Source organism: Trematomus bernacchii, unplaced genomic scaffold, assembly GCF_902827165.1.
Source record: "Trematomus bernacchii unplaced genomic scaffold, fTreBer1.1, whole genome shotgun sequence".
In the NCBI taxonomy this organism is placed as follows: domain Eukaryota; kingdom Metazoa; phylum Chordata; class Actinopteri; order Perciformes; family Nototheniidae; genus Trematomus; species Trematomus bernacchii.
This window is the reverse complement of record NW_022987662.1, coordinates 1407527-1426544: the sequence shown is the minus strand read 5'-3', so window position 1 is coordinate 1426544 and position 19018 is coordinate 1407527. Positions and strand designations below refer to the sequence as shown.

The 19018-nt window shown below is 41.5% G+C and overlaps 2 protein-coding genes across 3 annotated transcripts; one reads left to right on the top strand and one right to left on the bottom strand.

Moving 5' to 3' along the window:
• The first annotated feature begins 44 nt into the window (after positions 1-44).
• Positions 45-7552, top strand: lrp11 (low density lipoprotein receptor-related protein 11). Of its 2 annotated transcripts, none has more exons than XM_034135602.1 (9): positions 45-834; positions 1878-2029; positions 3431-3572; positions 3716-3841; positions 3940-4137; positions 6429-6596; positions 6680-6736; positions 6840-6932; positions 7030-7552. In XM_034135602.1, the coding sequence occupies exons 1-9, from the start codon at positions 222-224 to the stop codon at positions 7182-7184; spliced, it is 1704 nt and encodes a 567-aa protein (XP_033991493.1). In that variant the 5' UTR covers positions 45-221; the 3' UTR covers positions 7185-7552. The 2 variants fall into 2 exon arrangements, with proteins under 2 accessions (XP_033991493.1, XP_033991492.1); XM_034135601.1 differs by having other exon boundaries at positions 1875-2029.
• A 1220-nt stretch (positions 7553-8772) lies between these two features.
• On the bottom strand, positions 8773-18654 carry pcmt (protein-L-isoaspartate (D-aspartate) O-methyltransferase). The gene is made up of 8 exons (XM_034135600.1): positions 18481-18654; positions 13854-13958; positions 13722-13753; positions 12873-12977; positions 12608-12728; positions 10908-10993; positions 10624-10793; positions 8773-9651 (listed from the first exon to the last, which is right to left on the bottom strand). Exons 1-8 carry the CDS (start codon positions 18647-18649, stop codon positions 9639-9641), a joined length of 801 nt encoding a protein of 266 aa, XP_033991491.1. The 5' UTR covers positions 18650-18654; the 3' UTR covers positions 8773-9638.
• Positions 18655-19018: the final 364 nt, after the last annotated feature.

Genomic DNA, 19018 nt, shown 5'->3' with positions numbered 1-19018 from the left:
TCGCCCATCACTGTGACGTCAGTGGTTTCATCTGGTCTCGCGGTCGTCTCCCGCTTCACCATGACAACGACAGATTTCTAGCATCGTCGTCAGAGAACAACCGTTAGCGCGTTTGCTCAGGATTTAAAGACGAATATTATGTACAAATATCGTTAATTTACGGCTAATTATTTAATGTAGGAAGGTTATTCTTCTGTGTGTATGTGTCGGAGAGCAGGTGGATGCAGAAGAGGGAGTTTAACTGCGTGACCAACATGGCTCTTCTTCAGCATCCCCGCCTGCTGCTGCTAGCTTGTTTCGTTGTGTTGTTGACCGCAGCCCGACCAACTGACGCTCGGTCTTTGCCAATATCGGATCTAAAATCCAAAATATCCGGCGTGGAGGAGCTCCTGGAGGAGTTCCGCAAGCAGCTGCAGCAGGACCAGACGTACAAGGCAGCAGGCGATGTGGTTGACTCCTGTGTGGGCGACTTCAACGCCGTAGGGGAGCGCATCATCCGAGCCAAGGCCTCCATCGAGCAGGGGGCCACCTTCCTGCTGGCCCCGGACAGGGTGTTCTCCTGGAGGGACTGTCTGCACGCCTGCTGCTCCCAGCCGCACTGCACCGTGGCGGTGGTTCAGCAGGACCTGAGGCAGCCCGGGGACAGTCTCAGCTGCTACCTGTTCAACTGCACCTACAGGAATAAAAATGTCTGCTCCTTCGCTCCGCAGCAGGGCTTCACCACATACAGCCGGAATCCCAACAACAACAACACGCAGGAACAACTCCCTGTTTCCCCCGGCAGCCCAGCGAGGAGGCCCGGGGAGGGACATCCAGAAGAGGAGAATACACAAGGTGGGAGATGACAATAATCCTAATATCAAATGTATTGATCCATTATGTAGGAGGGAGGCATGGATAGCTTGTCAATCTATATGGTTACATTATTTTTACATTAAAGCTTAATTAAGTAATGCTTAAGTGTAATTAAGTTAAGTGGGTGTTAGGTATGGTCAACTTATCAGTATGCATATGCTTGTTTATTACATTTCATCCAGTAGTTAGTTGATTAAAGTTTATAACATGGTAATAATAACAAAGTATATATGTGTTTAAGCCTTGCTCATCGAGAACACTGCTGATAATATAGTTATTAGTATAATAAGTTTAATAGTGGAAAGTATAATACACGAATGTACACCTATGTTTTTATATATTACTGAAATATAGAGGGTGGAGAATGTGGACCCAAATAAATATGCCTGCTTCTTTGTCCATCTGGTTGGGCAAAGGTTGGTACATAAAACTTTATTGGGCTTTAGAAACCCGGACTACAGTCTCGGTTTAATCTCCCTTAAGTAGCATCATCAAATTTGATAGACTTGATAGATACAATTTTATGTCAGCTTTTTAAAATATATCTCATGAGGGTTGACCTCTAGCATCTGCTACTTGTGATAAAACAGGCAGGGTGGGTTAATGATTTGCCTTTAAGGTTATGCAAATTAGATTATGGCAATGAGACAAGTAGCAGGTGTATTTGTGACAATGGCTATATTTATTTATTTCCATCAGAGCAAGAATAATGCAGATTCTAGTCAATTGAAATCATATAGGTGGTGAAATAATAAGTGCTGAAATAGTTTATCAACTAATTAGTTAAATATTTTTTAAAGCAAGATTATCAAGTCAAAATAATGAATTTCAAGCTTTATAATTAACTGATTATCTTTGCATATTGCACATCCCAAAAATAGTAAGCATAATTCTTTACTTTCGTTCTTCTTACTGCAATTATGTGATAAGAGCATCAAATATAAGTGTAAATTGAAAAAGAGTAGGCATATAGACAGTACATGTCCGTTATATTATCATGGTCATCCTGTGTGATTCAGCAGATGAGCCCCCCCGCAGTGATGCTGGACAGGATGTGGTGATCCAGCTGCCCACAGACTGGGCCGTCCTGGATGGGCGGGACAGCGTGGACGACCAAGGGATCAGCTACTATGAGTGGACTCTCGTTAAGGGAGACACTGCCATCAATATGAAGGTCGGTATCAATAAAAGCCAATCTTGTTGTAAAATTATTCTTTACAGTGTAGGATGCTCTATGTGAGCCTGTGACCTAAGATGTTCATCGTCATAACTACACTGTAGCTATGCACGTATGACTAATAAAAGCCTTGAATTTTTAACCCCTAACCCTGAAAACAAACACAAGAGGAAACACAGACTGAAATAACAAATTATACTGGAATAAAACTCTACTGCTCTCTCTTCTTTCAGGGAGCAGATGTTTTCAACATTTCAATATGCAGTTTGAATAGTCACAAATGTCCCTCACAGACGCCAGTGTCAAATGGCTGTTTGTAGCAGTTAAGTCAACACAGAGGCTTGTGGCCAGAGCTCCATAATACTGCACTGTACAAACAGAGATAGAGTTTATTACGTGCAAATCAGCTCTAAGCACAGCTGCAATGTTGGAACAAGCCCTTTGTTTACTGCCTGAGAGCCAACATGAGGAGACCAACTTAACCCTTACAGTAGATGCATAAGTGGGTCCTTTTTGACCCGGTGAGGTGGTTTTCTTGAAGTATCTTTGTAATTACATTTTTTTATCATTTCATATTCCAGCTATTCCTCGAAAAACATGTTTTGGATATCATGCCATTCAAATTTTTTATTTAAATTGTATACATTTTAAGAAATTGTAGTTTTTGTATTACTACCCCAAGCTTCCATAAGTGGGTCAAAAATGACCCGCATGCATTTTCTATGGCATCCTATGGGAACCTTTGATTCTTATCACCTGTTGCTGTCAGGAATACATTCACTGTAGACCACACAGACTACATCACAAGTGACACCTCTCAGGAAGATTATTTTACACAGCAAGATCTGATACCTGTCAGTATAATAATAATAATAATACATTATTTTTTTATAGGGCTTTTCAAGGACTCAAAACCGCTTTACAATATAAGGGAAGGTTAGGGTGGGGGGTATAGGGCTATCAAACTTGATCAACCAGCATGGATTGATGAGGGGGGGGGCTATGAGTAGACAAGAGGAGAAGAGATGAGTTTTGAAAAGGGACTGGAATACTGTGAGGGTCTCAGAATAGCGGAGATCTTTGCATCAATATGTTCAAAACGTTTTTTTTCAAAATGTAAAAAAAATGTCTAAAATTATAAATAGTGAAAAATTAAATATAAAATATTTCTAGTGTGAACCAAAATATAATACTAAATATTATACAAGTGATTTTTCTTAACCAAAATGACAAAAATGGCATAAAAACACATATTATTCTAATACGGGTCCTTTTTGACCCACTTATGGACGAGTGTAGGGTCCAGTCACTCGTGCATCTAAGGGTTAAGAGTGTCTTCTTAAAGTCTGAGAACACATGTGATTCATTCAAATTTGAACCCTTTTTTATGTGTCAAAGGCGACTCATCCTGGGCTGTTGAAGATCAGCGGTCTGCAGGAGGGCGTATACTCCTTCCAGATGACTGTCACAGACACAGCGGGACAGAAGAGCTCTGACAACGTCTCCGTCACTGTGCTGGCACCAAAACACCAAGCAGAAGGTGATGAGTTCAACAAAACATTTATCTTTGTTTGTTTTTGAAGTGAGCCCATTTCAAAGTTTTGAAGACATGCATCACTGAGTTTTGTTTTCACAGCACAAGAGTATTTCAATGCGTTTAGCTGTAACTTTCTGTGCCTACAGTGTGCACGGGTTCCTGTTCAAAGTACCAGTTTAAGTGTGATGACGGCTGCTGTATTGACATCACCTACGCCTGTGACGGGAAGCAGCACTGTACCGACCGCTCGGACGAAGACTTCTGCCCAAAATGTTAGAAACTCTTTTTGTTTAGAAATGATATTGATGATGTTTAAAAGCTATTGTATAGACTTCCCCAGGATGAATTGGTTATTCTGGGATTTCTTTAGTTGAAAGCAACAGGAAGTCGGTGACCCACCCTGCTGATGAGTCAAACCGTCCTGCAGCGCAGACGGAGGAGACAGGGGACGGCTCCATGCTGCAGTTAGGGCTCAGAAAGATCATCGAGAACGTCCCACCTCCTATGGACAGGAGCTACGCCGGTCCCCCACAAAGTCCCGGTCAGCAGGAGGCTCCGGTCGGTCAAGGTACGTTGGTTTTTACGTTTGATGATTTTCTTTCACACTAACATAAAGTGTTGGGAAGGTTACTTGTGATTCAATTATAAATTACCTGTTTTAAAATGTTGTTAGTAACCCATTCCCGATATCAGAATATAAAAGTAACGTGACTCACCAAACAGACAAAAATACAAGTAAACAGAAATACAGGGAGACGAAGAGACAAAGAGACGAGCAGCTTAATTAGACATTGGGATAAAAAGACAAGAAGACTAGGACACAAAGATACAAGAATTAAATGAACAAAGTCAAAAGGAAACAAGGAGACAAGAAGACAAGAAGACTAAGATACAGGAAGAGAAGGGAGAAAAGAAGAGAACTTGACAAAGAAACAAGGAGACAAGGCTACTAAGGAGAAAAGAATAATAAGATAAAGAGACCAGAGAAAAAAGACAAAGAAACAAGGACACCAGGAGACAACGAGAAGACAAATAGACAGTCAGCTTAATTAGACATTGGGACCAAAAGACAAGAAGACTACAAGGATAGAAGGAGACAAAAGACACAAAGATACAAAGAGACAAGAATAAATTGTACAAAGTCAAAAGGAAACAAGGAGACAATGAGACAAAGAGACAAGAAGACTGAGGTACCGGAAGACAAGGGAGAGAAGAAGACAACTTGACAAAGTAACAAGGACACCAGGAGACGAAGAGAAAAAGAGACAAGGAGAAAAAGAGACGAGACTTGCCAAACATACAAATAAAGGCAGGAGGAAAATAAAAATACTTCCATTTTGCTTTTATTCTGTATGCAAAGCAGGAAACGGTAACGCCTACAGTGCTACTTATTCCTTCAGCTGAAAACGTTTATTATTCAAGGACTTTTTTTGGCACAGTCTTGCCGTTATTGAATGAATTAGTAGCAGCAACAGAACTCATATAAAGGACATTTACCTACGTGCAAATGTCCTTTTTTTCCCCTGTAGTATCTAATAGGATCTATTTCAATCGGTTTGCTCATTTCTTAGGAAACGTCTTTGCAGGCTGGGATGCTTCTCAGCAAAAATGATAATCTTTATGAACTCCTTTTGCAATAACTTCGATATCTGTGATGTTGTTCCCATTATGTGATTGGATGTGAATCAATTAGCATCACCAGTGCAGTATCCCTTTGTAAAGAGGCAGAGTTTTTTAATGCGGGTGTGGACAAAGTAGCAGATGGAGTGTCTGTTGAGTCATAGCACTGAGCTTCAAATGCTGGCCAAATCACAGAGGCTCTCAGGATCCTGCGGGAAAGCAGCTCTTTGCCTGCTCCTCTGAGTGCTGGAACAAAGCCCCTCTGTCCCCTCCGCCATCTGATCCCTCAATCTGGCTGAGACTCTCCCCCATCGGTATTTTACCGCATGTATTACATTCTCAGGAGTCTTTCTTTCTTTGTGTCATGAATGCTCAGTCTTGTGTGTAAATGCTTGGCCAACTAAGACGATACCTCATTGTTTAGGAGAGAGAGAGAGAAGTCCAGCATCACAGGTCTAACAGGCTGAATAAGTGCCTTTTTCTCAGGACATCTAACTGTTAAATCCCCCCACGGCATCTGTTAAATCCAGCTACGGCATCAGCTCCACCTCCCTCAGTAGACTCCAGCGTGTCCAGAACGCAGCCGCCAGACTCCTCACCCACACCAAATCATGGCATCACATCACCTCAAAGAACTCCACTGGCTTCCCGTTTCTCACCGCATCCATTACAAACTCCTGGTCCTTACTTACAAAGCCCTCAACCATCTGGCCCCCCCCCTACCTCACTGACTTCCTCATCCTCTACCAAACCCCCCCCGGTCCCTCAGATCCACCTCAGCCGGTTTGCTTTCCACCCCCAAGGCCAAACTCCGGAGCTTTGGGGACAGAGCCTTCTCTGTGGCAGCCCCGAAGCTCTGGAACTCCCTCCCCCAAGACCTCCGTGAGTCTGAGTCCCTCACCCCGTTCCAGAGCCGCCTCAAGACTCATCTCTTCAACTCTGTATATCCATAAGCCCCCCCCCTCAATCACCTTCCTCATGACTGCCCTTTCTGTTTATCTTATTTTATTTTATTTGTTTTATTTTATTCATTTATTATTTATTTGTTTTGATTTGTTTTGTTGTTTTTGTTTTTGTTTGTTTTGGCCTGTCCTTGTTTGTCTACCCTCCCCCTGACTGTAAAGCGTCTTTGAGTTAGAGAAAAGCGCTATATAAATATAATTTATTATTATTATTATTATTATGAAATGACCACAATGAACATTAGTGTTCCATCTAACTATAACTCTGTTGTTGTAGATCCATGTGCTGCAGCTCCAGTTGTCGGACCCTGTAAAGGCACCTTTCCACGCTGGTACTACGACCACAATGGGGGAGAATGCAAACACTTCCTGTACGGCGGTTGCCAGGGCAACCATAACAATTTCCTCCAGGAATCTGACTGCGTCAGCGAATGTATACAAAAAGGTGAGAATGTGCTTCTTGTGGGTTTATGTTTTCTAAATCTAATTTTTAAAATTACGTAAAAACAACATGTTAACATCTTTTAGGCCCAGCTTTCAAACCGGCCACTGCAGCTCCAGCAATCACCAAACAGACTGAGATAGGTAAAGGCAGAGTGCATTCAATCAAACTTTATTGAAAAATCTGTGTATGTTACTGTAGCTATAAAGTCTAAATTGTATTTGTGTGTTTTTTTTTTTTTTAAAGCTGCCCCTAAAGTCTCTCAGAGCCAACCAGAGAGCAGCTTCCCCATCTCCAAACCATTTCCAGTACGAGGAGGGCATCCACCACCTGAGTCAGGTAAAGTTTATATCAGTGAACTTCGTGTTTTATGTGTACTTCTCGTCCGTTTCCTGTGTCACGTTCTTCCTAATTTCCTATATGCTTCCTCCTGAAGGTGCGATCCTGCCTCTGGCTCTCGGCCTCATCATCACCTCTCTGCTGCTGCTCATGATCGGCTGTCGACTCAGACTCGTTCGACACAAGATTAAGAAAACCCGCCCCCTCACCACAGAGGAGTCGGATTACCTCATCAACGGCATGTACCTGTAGCCAATCAGCAAACACGTGAGATCTGAGAAACAGTGGGTGTTGTTGCCTGAGCCTGGACTTTTTGATTTTGCTCTCCCAACTCTCTTCTGTTTCTGAACCTCCCCACACAGACTGAACCCTTCTGACTTGGTAAACTGATAGATGCTCCCTTCAAAGCCACATATTCAGATGCTTGTCATTCATACTTACCTCTTAAGAAATATCTGCGATGGAAGAGTCAACGCTCGTATTTAGATACTGATATACAGCTGTCTGCATTACCCCCAATGACTTCTGGGATACATGCAGTACAAGAGTCTTGGGGTGTTTCTCAATGTCGAGGACGCTTCCTTGGTAGGACATGTCTTCGTCACACACAGAGTCACTTCCTTCTGGCATTCGGAAAACGAAGAGTGGAACAGGCAAGCAAGTGTGCAGGTGTGCGTCATATGAGAGGCCCCGCCTTCAATTTTCCGCCACAGATTTGGGGAAATTGGTCCGTGCGCAAAGCATTGTGGGGATTTTAAGACCGCGGAGGATACACACGTGCAGCCTCGAAATGTCTCGCTACAAAGGACGCCGGGCTCGGTAGAATTCCAAGGAGCCCGGACTTTGGAACAGTCCTTCGGCGGGACTCGATGACGTAGCATCCTTGAAATAGTGGCTCTGGAGCATCCTTCCTTGACATTGAGAAACACCTTTGGTCCCCTTTTTAAACATGTATTTTATTCCTCCAAAAATCAGCGGAATATCAAACATATCAACAATGCGTTATCCCATCTACTGCTACACACATAAATGCTGTATTTCTGCCACTGGATGGCACCAATGTGGCATGTTTGTGGCGAGGATGTTACCGTTATTTCACTTGCCAGAAGCCAGACATGTAACACATTGGAGTGCCTGATATAGTGCGCTTTTTTCAGCCACAACTTTTTCCTTAAGCCATAGCAAGTTGGTCAAAATCCATTCCTTTGTAAGTTTTGGTGCATATTGTTCTTTAAAAAACAAACTCATGTGTGTTGGGGAATAATTTGCCCTGCATGTCTTCCTTCGCCCTCTGACGCAGATGACCAACCTTGAGCTGCATGCTATCTCCCTTAAGGAGGGGCTGCCCTAGCATATTGTTGATGTTGCCAGTTTATGACCGGGCAACCTGCAACACATCCGTCTCGGGGTGTAGATGACCCCGAGCCATAAGCGACAACTGTGATTGTGTCCCCAGCTGTTTAGTCTATCTATTGAAGAATGCTGATTATTACACTCTGAACTAGTTAAAACCTGGAGCTACAGGAGAGTTCTTCAGATTTGATTGTGGCATCTCAACCGTGTGGTCAACTCGTGGCCCGTGACATGTCTTGTGAATTCTCCGGCCGAAGCTCCAAATAAACCGTCAGTGTTTGCCATCAAAGCTCCAGCTCTCCATCGTGTCTCTCTGAGTCCTGTCTCCAATTGTTTCAGAAGTTTCCCCCACAATGTGGAGTATATATGTGAGACATGTGAGATATTAAAGTGTATTATATATATCTCTTGACAAAGTAGTTAACAAGAATGAACTTGAAATATTTTCCCATGCCATAGCACATTACTAAAATACAATTTAAGCCAGTGAGGTCATTAGTTTTTTTTTTATTAGTCATGATATATATTTGACCCGGACAAAAACATAAGCATCTCTTTATTTTCATGTGCCATTCCAGAAACTGTGAAAGCCAAAAATCATCCCATCACCCAAAATAAAGTGTGCTTTTTGATTTCAAGAACGCTGACATTCATTTGCTTGATATTGTTGGAGTTTCATGTTGGCAAAGCAGTGACTATCCCATGTAGTATCAGCCACCAGGAGAGCTAAATGTGAAACCAGCGGCACAAAGCAACAGAGGCGTGATGTGCACGGTGTTATGTGTGCACGGCTCTCTTTGTAGTATGTTCAGTATAACCCGATGCTTTTCTTATTCTATAGAATGAGTGCTGCATATGACACAGGAAGTGTTGTTTCTTCGGCCGTTGTGTGTTCCTATAATGCTGTTAGGAGTAAACTCATGTTAGCAGAGAGGTCTACAGTTTAATGATCCACACACACACACGCTGTTGCTAGGCGGATTATCTTAAAGTTTCCTCGTTGATGTCCGGCATCCCTCTTACATTCAGCTGCAATGTAATACTGTAAAAATAGCTGCTTGCAAATCAAACGTTGAAACCCAAAAATAATAATAACCCAAATCTAAAATCCAACATACAACCAAAAAAGATGCAGGGCTGAAAATAAAAAACTAAAAGCCCTCTGCTATATTTTTGTGCCGAGCTTCAAGCAGTCCTTTTTTTCCCCCCAGCCCTCCGTGGGCTCCACGTGAGACTCGTCCGTCGTTAAACAAAGAGCATGTTTTCCTATGCTTTCACTGCCATGGGCTGCTGCACCCCATCCACGTTTCTCCAGGTTCAAACTTAAAGGTGGATTATGGACCGTCTTCCTCTTCAAAGTTCATCCCTAAGAAACAGAAATCCAATGTTAGGAAAGAAGAGCAACATGCAAGAAACACAGCCACCCTCCATTCATGCCGAGTCAATCACATGCACAACTTAAACACGACAGTAACATGTGAACAGTTAAAGGGTTTTTTTCTACATCTCACAGAGCAAAAAAAAGGCTGTTTGGATATTTTTTTTTATGAGCATCCAATTGGACAAAGAAGCCATGCTCTTGAAAACAAAGCTTATGCCTTCACACATTTAATTAGTTTTATGTTTGGGTTTCAAACAGTGTTTCCGCCAGACCAGGGCTGAGAGGGCGTCCACCCCAATGTGTCACGTCACATTGTGTCACGTCACTTGAATTTTGAATTGAGCCGTCCCTTATAGATACTATCTCTTAACGTATGCACACACACACAATTTTGAATTGCGCCGTCCCTTATCCTATCTCTTAACGTCAGGGACACCCCTCCTGGCATGGTCCTTGGAAGATGCGGCGGTGTTTTGTTTTTTTCCGTCACAGGAACGCGCTTTGCTGGCGGCGAAAATAATCCCACCAGACTCCTTTGCCCCTCCAACAGAGCGATGTCCTTGTCCTTTTTCCTTTTCAAGCAATAAAAACTCTCGATCTTCTCTCAAATTATAATTTTTTTTGGACGCCTTCGGCTCGAGTTCAGGGCGTTCCGAGCTGAATAAGAGCGTCAAATGACGGCAAGACGCCTTCCTGGCGGAAACGCTGGTTTCAAAACTCTGTCAAATTCCATTAGTCAGGCAGGTTGTAGTTAACTAATTTAGAATTATGGAGTTCAAAAATGATAAAGTAAACGTGCAGCTAGCTGGTATGGCATGGAAGAAGCAAAAATAATATCAACAAGCAGCAAAACGCAGCCTCTTGTGATCCGTTGCCTGCTCCACGCCACACCGGTTCACCTTTAGCACTGTGAGAAGCAGAGAGAGGGAGGGGGGGAGAGAAGGAAGTCACTTCCACCTGGACCACTGCTTGTCTTTGTCTGTTAAAGGCACATAAATCACGCCCATCAGGGGCTTCATTTTGGTGCTGCCGTCCTCCAACTTGTCGTACTGCTCCAGCATCTGGTTCCCCCCCGCCGGGCCCACGGGCAGGATCAGCCGCCCGCCGGGCTTCAGCTGATCCAGGAGCTGGCAGAGACACAAGGAGTAGATGTTGTGAGGACACAAAAGGTTTACATAAGGACATTGTAACCTCCATCATCATCATCATCATCATCTCTCACAGTATCCACAGAAACTCACGGCCTGGGGGACGTTAGGGGCTGCTGCTCCAACGTGGATGGCATCATAAGGAGCTTCCTCAGGGAGGCCCATCCGCCCGTCTCCCACTGAAACACACACAGCGTCATGTTGAGATTGGTATGCTTTACCGATTGCTGTGCTGGCAACTCTTCTTTGGGACTGTTTCTGACTATGCTTTTCATTACTTGTCTAATCTACTGATCATGTTTTCATAAAGCAGGGTAATATTGAGAAGAAAAATCACATGCAACTTTATTCTAATGCATCTAGCTTCCTATTGAGAATACGTTTTTTTAAGTTGGAAGTGATGTCTCAAAAACAAAGCAGCTCTTCCGATGTTACTTTTTGACATCAAATAGTTTGTCTTGTGTTAAGTGTAATAAAGTTTTAGCCTGAATATTTCAATCTGTAAAAAACCCTGCAAGTCTGTTTTCCCTCTACTCTTTTGCTGCCTATTTATAGTGTATTTACTTATGTGTAGGTAATCTACCGACCAATTTAAATGTTAAATTGCAAAGTACACTCAATGTAGAAAGTATAGCAGCCTTCTAATGGCGCGTTTCCACTACAGCGCGGAGCACGGTTTAAGAGGGCTGTGACGTCAGCGGCCCGTCTTTGGTTGCGTTTCCACTTGGCCTAGTACCGGCCGGCGGGTCCTAATTCACAGTTTTTCTGGCCTCATAAAATCGTGGGTCTAGGGCCAGAGACAACGAGGCTGAGTCGGGCTGAGTATGCTAAACTAGAGAGAGCGTCGCTGGCAAGGGGGCTACAACTACAACAAGATGGACATATTTGACCGTGATTTAATTGTAATACACGTTTCAAAATGATGCCGAAGTAACAACATACTGATACCGGTTAGTAAAAACCATGAATTAATGCTTTGACAAGTCTGCAGACAGACGGCAGGGGAAAAACCTTTTAAAATGCGTGTTTTCTAAATGGAGATTGGCTAAGCTAACGCAGTATGTGCTCCGACCGTCCACACTCACAACAACGGCCTATACAGACATAAATAAAGCAGCGACTGTATTCGCCATGACACAGACAGTCTGTGGTTTGTACTTGTTTAACTTTTGTCTAGTTTCTGAACAGATATGAGGAGCTGTGAGCTCTGAGTGCTAACAGCTAACGGCTGTGTTGTTTTTCTGGGGTTCTCATTGAAGATGACGTCACGGCTCCGCCTACACTGCGTTACTATAGATACTACCCCAGTTCCTAAACTGTAATGGGAATGCGCCATAAAGTGAGCCAGTCCTAACGAGGCCTAGCCATACCGAGCGAGGCCGTGTAGTGGAAACGCGCCATAAAAGTCTTTGGTAATTTTGCATAGTTAATGATTGAAATAGCTGGCAATTTATACATAAGGGAAAATACTCGACCGATACTCAACAAATGTCTTCCACCCGCACTGACAATCAGTCATAAATAGTTTTCAAACATAAAAAAGAATGACTATTTACAGTCTAGTATTAGCACTACCAGCCTCCTGCAGACAGAGCAGCTGAAAGTAGGCACCCACTGCTTAATAATTGAACACTGCACAGACCCATTTACTGAGCTACTGTTTGTTGTGTCGACACTGAAGAGAAGATAGAACGCACTGAGGAGCTTTCAATGTCAGCTCAGATTAGAGTTATTGAAATAAGTTCTAAAAGAACAAACAAAATCCCCATGACCTTTGATCGAAGACATCTTACCCATTAGCGTGACTCTGCCCGACGTTAGCAAACTGGGGTCATCTTTATTCACATTGTTTATAGAGTCGTCTACCAGCTCCTGGATGTGATCGATGCCTATAACTTTCCCTTTAGGACCAACCTGTAAAACAGAGAGGGAGTAACGGGGCTCAGCTCACACAACAACAACAACAACAACACAACAATAAACCTCACATTTAGACAAACTCAATCAGAACTCCACCAAAGAGAAATGGTATGTGTTTACCCGTCATGAGTGGCTCACCATTCGTGCGAAGCAGGCGGACAGGATGCCGCTGCCGGAGCCCACGTCCAGAGCTTTGGCCCCGTCGTACAGCTGGTCGTGAAGGAGCTCCAGGGCGTAGGCGTGCTGCGTGGAGGGAGAGGACGTCGAGAGGAAACAGCATCACAACCCGTCAGCCAGCTTTCATCTCACACGTGACGAGGTCAATCCTACACAGTACATCTAGCTGACCAACATCACTACTTGTCTCTTTCTGTGAGTGTTAGCATCATAAAAAATATGATTTATTTAAATAAAATAAAACCAGACAGGTGATTTGAGTAACATGCCAACAATCAACACAAAAATATAAAATTGCATATATTTGGTTGACTGACATTGTAAAACACAAAATTGGTCGGATTTAGGGCTGGGCAAAATATATGGATATTCTATCAATATCCTGATATGAGATTTGATTTGGTCTAAGTTTTGGGATATTGTAATATGACACAACTTTTGTTTTTAACTGTTTTAAAGGATGCTTTACATGAAGGTGGTGTCATTTGATTATTTGTCTTAACCCCCTGAATCATTAAATCCATATTAGTAATGATTATTTATCTAAAATGTTATTGTGTAATGATTTATGAAAACTCATACAATATCGTTATGGATGTCATGATATGGATACAGGGGAAATATTGCTATATTCATTCAAATCCGTATCGCCCGCCCTAGTTTGATTTGGCACAGAAAGGGAAACTATAATTAGTATTTCTCTGACTTCCTATCTTCTGAGAGACTGAATGAGAGCAAGGTTTTAAAAAGACTGTTCACAGTTGTTATTCACAGGATGCAGAAATGTCTGAGAGTGTTTTAAAGTCATACCATGTGTGGGGCGCTGATGGTTGCTTGATAGCCTTTTGGTGAAAAGAAAGATCAGGTTAGTTCATCCCTCTGACATCAAACTGTGTTCCAGATTGTGCTGTGAAGCATGAGTGTGGGTGTGAGCACACGTACCTATTGACTGCGGCGAGTCCATGTACGGATTACACCTCGAGAAATGGCCTCGGTCTGTGGCCAGCATGACTTCATAGACCTTGTCAGACTTAATAATGCCATTTTCTGTGGATGCAAAAAGAGTGTGTGTCATTGTCTATTAGGGAAACATGAAACAGCTTAAACACCAGGCGGGAATATATTACATAATCTTGCAGCAACTCAAAAGACATAAAAGAAAAATAACATACAGGCAAAGACAGATTGTTGGATATTAGGCATTGCACAACCAATTTCTTTGACTAGTGGATCGTTTTGGGTGTGCAATATAAATATCTTTACCCTGAGAATTTGAGAACTATCAGCTGTGTGTTATTAGAAAATATTTCACTGTGATAATGATGGATGAATTACCCCAAAACATATCTGGCTTTATAACCTTTAATCACTCGTCTCGATTTATTTTCCAGAAAATGTATTATATACAGATATCATGGGAGACGACCTAATCCATTCCTAACTCTACATGGTGTGGTAGAAGGAACTAGAAAGGCTCCCCAAAGAAGTTGTGTCTTCAGAGTAATGTACATTGCCTTGTTTTTCATGCTGCTGCAACGCAAACACTTCCCAAATTGGGATCAATAAAGTACTTATCTATCTACCTCTCTATCTATCTACCTCTCTATCTATCTATCTACCCATCTACCTCTCTATCTATCTACCTCTCTATCTATCTATCTATCTACCTCTCTATCTATCTATCTACCCATCTACCTCTCTACCTCTCTATCTATCTATCTATCTATCTATCTACCTCTCTATCTATCTATCTATCTACCTCTCTATCTATCTATCTATCTATCTATCTATCTACCTCTCTATCTATCTATCTATCTATCTACCTCTCTATCTATCTACCTCTATCTATCTACCTCTATCTATCTCTATCTACCTATCTACCTCTCTACCTCTCTATATATCTATCTATCTACCTCTCTATATATCTATCTATCTACCTCTATCTATCTATCTATCTATCTACCTCTCTACCTCTCTATCTATCTATCTACCTATCTACCTCTCTATCTATCTATCTATCTATCTACCTCTCTATCTCTCTATCTATCTACCTCTCTATCTCTCTACCTCTCTATCTATCTATCTATCTACCTCTCTATCTATCTATCTATCTCTCTATCTATCTACCTCTATCTATCTACCTCTATCTATCTCTATCTACCTATCTACCTCTCTACCTCTCTATATATCTATCTATCTACCTCTCTATATATCTATCTATCTATCTATCTATCTATCTATCTACCTCTCTACCTCTCTATCTATCTATCTATCTACCTCTCTATCTATCTATCTATCTACCTCTCTATCTCTCTATCTATCTACCTCTCTATCTCTCTACCTCTCTATCTATCTATCTATCTATCTATCTACCTCTCTATCTATCTATCTATCTACCTCTCTATCTATCTATCTATCTATCTATCTATCTACCTCTCTATCTATCTATCTATCTATCTACCTCTCTATCTATCTACCTCTATCTATCTACCTCTATCTATCTACCTCTATCTATCTCTATCTACCTATCTACCTCTCTACCTCTCTATATATCTATCTATCTACCTCTCTATATATCTATCTATCTACCTCTATCTATCTATCTATCTATCTACCTCTCTACCTCTCTATCTATCTATCTACCTATCTACCTCTCTATCTATCTATCTATCTATCTACCTCTCTATCTCTCTATCTATCTACCTCTCTATCTCTCTACCTCTCTATCTATCTATCTATCTACCTCTCTATCTATCTATCTATCTCTCTATCTATCTACCTCTATCTATCTACCTCTATCTATCTCTATCTACCTATCTACCTCTCTACCTCTCTATATATCTATCTATCTACCTCTCTATATATCTATCTATCTATCTATCTATCTATCTATCTACCTCTCTACCTCTCTATCTATCTATCTATCTATCTACCTCTCTATCTATCTATCTATCTACCTCTCTATCTCTCTATCTATCTACCTCTCTATCTCTCTACCTCTCTATCTATCTATCTATCTACCTCTCTATCTATCTATCTCTCTACCTCTCTACCTATCTATCTATCTATCTACCTATCTACCTATCTATCTACCTCTCTACCTCTCTACCTCTCTACCTCTCTACCTCTCTACCTCTCTACCTCTCTATCTATCTATCTATCTACCTCTCTATCTATCTATCTATCTACCTCTCTATCTATCTATCTATCTATCTCTCTATCTATCTATCTATCTCTCTATCTATCTCTCTATCTATCTCTCTATCTATCTCTCTATCTATCTCTCTATCTATCTATCTACCTCTCTATCTATCTATCTATCTATCTACCTCTCTATCTATCTCTCTATCTATCTATCTATCTACCTCTCTACCTCTCTACCTCTCTACCTCTCTACCTCTCTACCTCTCTATCTATCTATCTACCTCTCTATCTATCTATCTATCTATCTATCTATCTATCTACCTCTCTATCTATCTATCTATCTATCTACCTCTCTATCTACCTCTCTATCTACCTCTCTATCTATCTACCTCTCTATCTATCTCTCTATCTCTCTATCTATCTATCTACCTCTCTACCTCTCTACCTATCTATCTACCTCTCTACCTATCTACCTATCTATCTATCTATCTACCTCTCTATCTATCTACCTCTCTATCTATCTACCTCTCTATCTATCTATCTATCTCTCTATCTATCTATCTATCTCTCTATCTATCTATCTATCTAGCAGCTGGTCCCAAAGCAGGAAGAGCCAAGGACAGCGGGCGCTTCTCATTCCCCCCGGCTCACTGTCAGAGCGTTCTGCTGCATAAGGTTGCATTACAAATAAACCATACAGGCTGCCAGATGGACACATAGTGATTTTAGAAATTAAAATAACCCATAGTGTCAGATTTCAAGCGGTTTTCTTCCCAATAAGAATCTTTCTAAGAATTTAAAGTTGTCCTTTGCAACCCCAAGTGAAGTAAACACATCAGGGTGCTGATATATATAATTAATGATGCAGACAAGGTTTGAAATCAAATGCAACTGGGTGAAGGATAACTGCCTGCACCGACCAGTCCTGAACACCAGTACGAAGGACACAAAACATGAAAACAGTTGTGAATTAGCATGCATCCTGTGTGTGACCTGCTTAAATCCAGTTTATGCAAACTGAGGGTTAGATTTAAATCATTCATGGGTCTGAATGGGCCAGTGAAGTGTTCAATCTGGAGGGGCAGGCAATCAATGTAATGACCACTTCAACAGCAAATGTAATATGTGAGAGGGACTACCTATACAGTAGCCTTATATGTCCAGTACTTGTGCTAAAAAATACATTTGCATAATTGTCAGACATAAGGGGATGCTCCTGAATTTAAATAGAAAGGTATTTTGTGAATGATTTCCAGTATTTAATTAACAACACCAAGGAGCTTCTTTCAACTTCCTTATTTATTTCACCATGCACAATTGCAACATGCATCATAACTGCCAAGAAAGAAAAAGAAAGAAGAAACTGCAAATGTATTTTGTGCTGTGGTTTAAAAATAAATAGACCAAGAGTGACCGCTGCCTTCAATCCATACACCTTTTCAGTCAAATGATCTGTTGCAATGCTCTGCTGCACTGCATAGAATATAAATAGCCACTTTATATTGAAAGTGAAATTGACACTAAAGTCATAACTTTGAACATCATTTTGTAAGAATTTGATTTGGTGTTTGGTGCATAAACTAGGAAATCGAAATACACAGAAATGACTGCAAAAGTCGAACATGTAAGAACAGAAAACTCTAGTACAAGTAGTAGGCTACAATCCAATCCAACTATTTTTAGAATCAGAGAGCTGTGCAGTGTAGGGAAAGATGTACAAACATATTGATCATTTTGCTATAGGCAAGTTATCATGTCAAATCAGAGCAAGTATTTTAAACACACACTGCACTGTCATCTGACTGCAGAATGTGGCACTGATGGCATCGACCACAGTGGATTCAGCACCAGATAGCAGCAGTCTGGCAGCAGTCTGGCAGCAGGGTGATACACTGAGTAATTGCTGTTATTTTGCAGAGCAACAACTGCCACTTTCAATCACTCACTCACAATGGCACTATAGAAACTAGGCTCACTTGACCAGCTGTCAGTGTCATTAGTGTAATAAAAAAGCGGCACATAGATTATAGTAGTAGATAGCATCAATTAATGTGGGCAGGGCTTTTAGCAGCGCTAGCTTCAACGGCTACAACGTTCCAAATGACGCACATAAAGCTAACAGGCTAAGCTAACGTGACACAAAACTGAAGCTGCCCAATTGAACTGTAACTTTAATTAACGTGTGTGTTTACTGTTGATTCGAGCAACGGAATAATGCGTGAATCCGCTCCACTACAGCATGGTTTGAAAAGGGGTGGAGAGAAAGGTAACGCGAGGTCAACAGCAACATAGCTTAGCAACCAGCTAGCTAGCAGCCACTCCTCCTCCTCCTCCTCATGTGTACACACCTCAAAACTACACCGTTTTTCAGAGAACATTCTACAAAAGCGTCAGTGCAACCACCGTGCAAAACATTAGGACTTACTGCGGAGGTTGTTGACAAGCTCTGCGTGGCTGACTCCTCCAGATTTCCAGGCCATTATTAAACACGCTTTGCGGAGTAAGTAGATAGCAACTGTCAGTGCCGCGCCTGCGCCAAATGTTTGTCCGATGAAGCTGACAGCCTCCAGAGCAGAGGGCGCGTCACCAGACATCCACATATATCTCTCCTGATAGTACACACCCTGAAAAATTTAAAAATACACTATTCATATTTTATTTATGGTTTTAAATTAAAGCCTCAGCTAAGGTTAAGTGTACAATAAAAAAGAAGGAGCATAGCTTACTCACAATTACATTTGCCGCATAGACGGTGGCCGGTAGATGGAGTGCGACAACAGTGTATGAGTGCGACACTAGCTAGTGATTTTTTATTTATTTATTTAAAACAATGACAGTATGTAGCTATTGTAAATACGTCTGTTAAAAAATAATAATAATTAATATCATTTTTCACAATTTATGCAATGGGAGTTCATTTTATTTTAATCATTTTATAATAATATGTTCTGTTCAGGAAATGG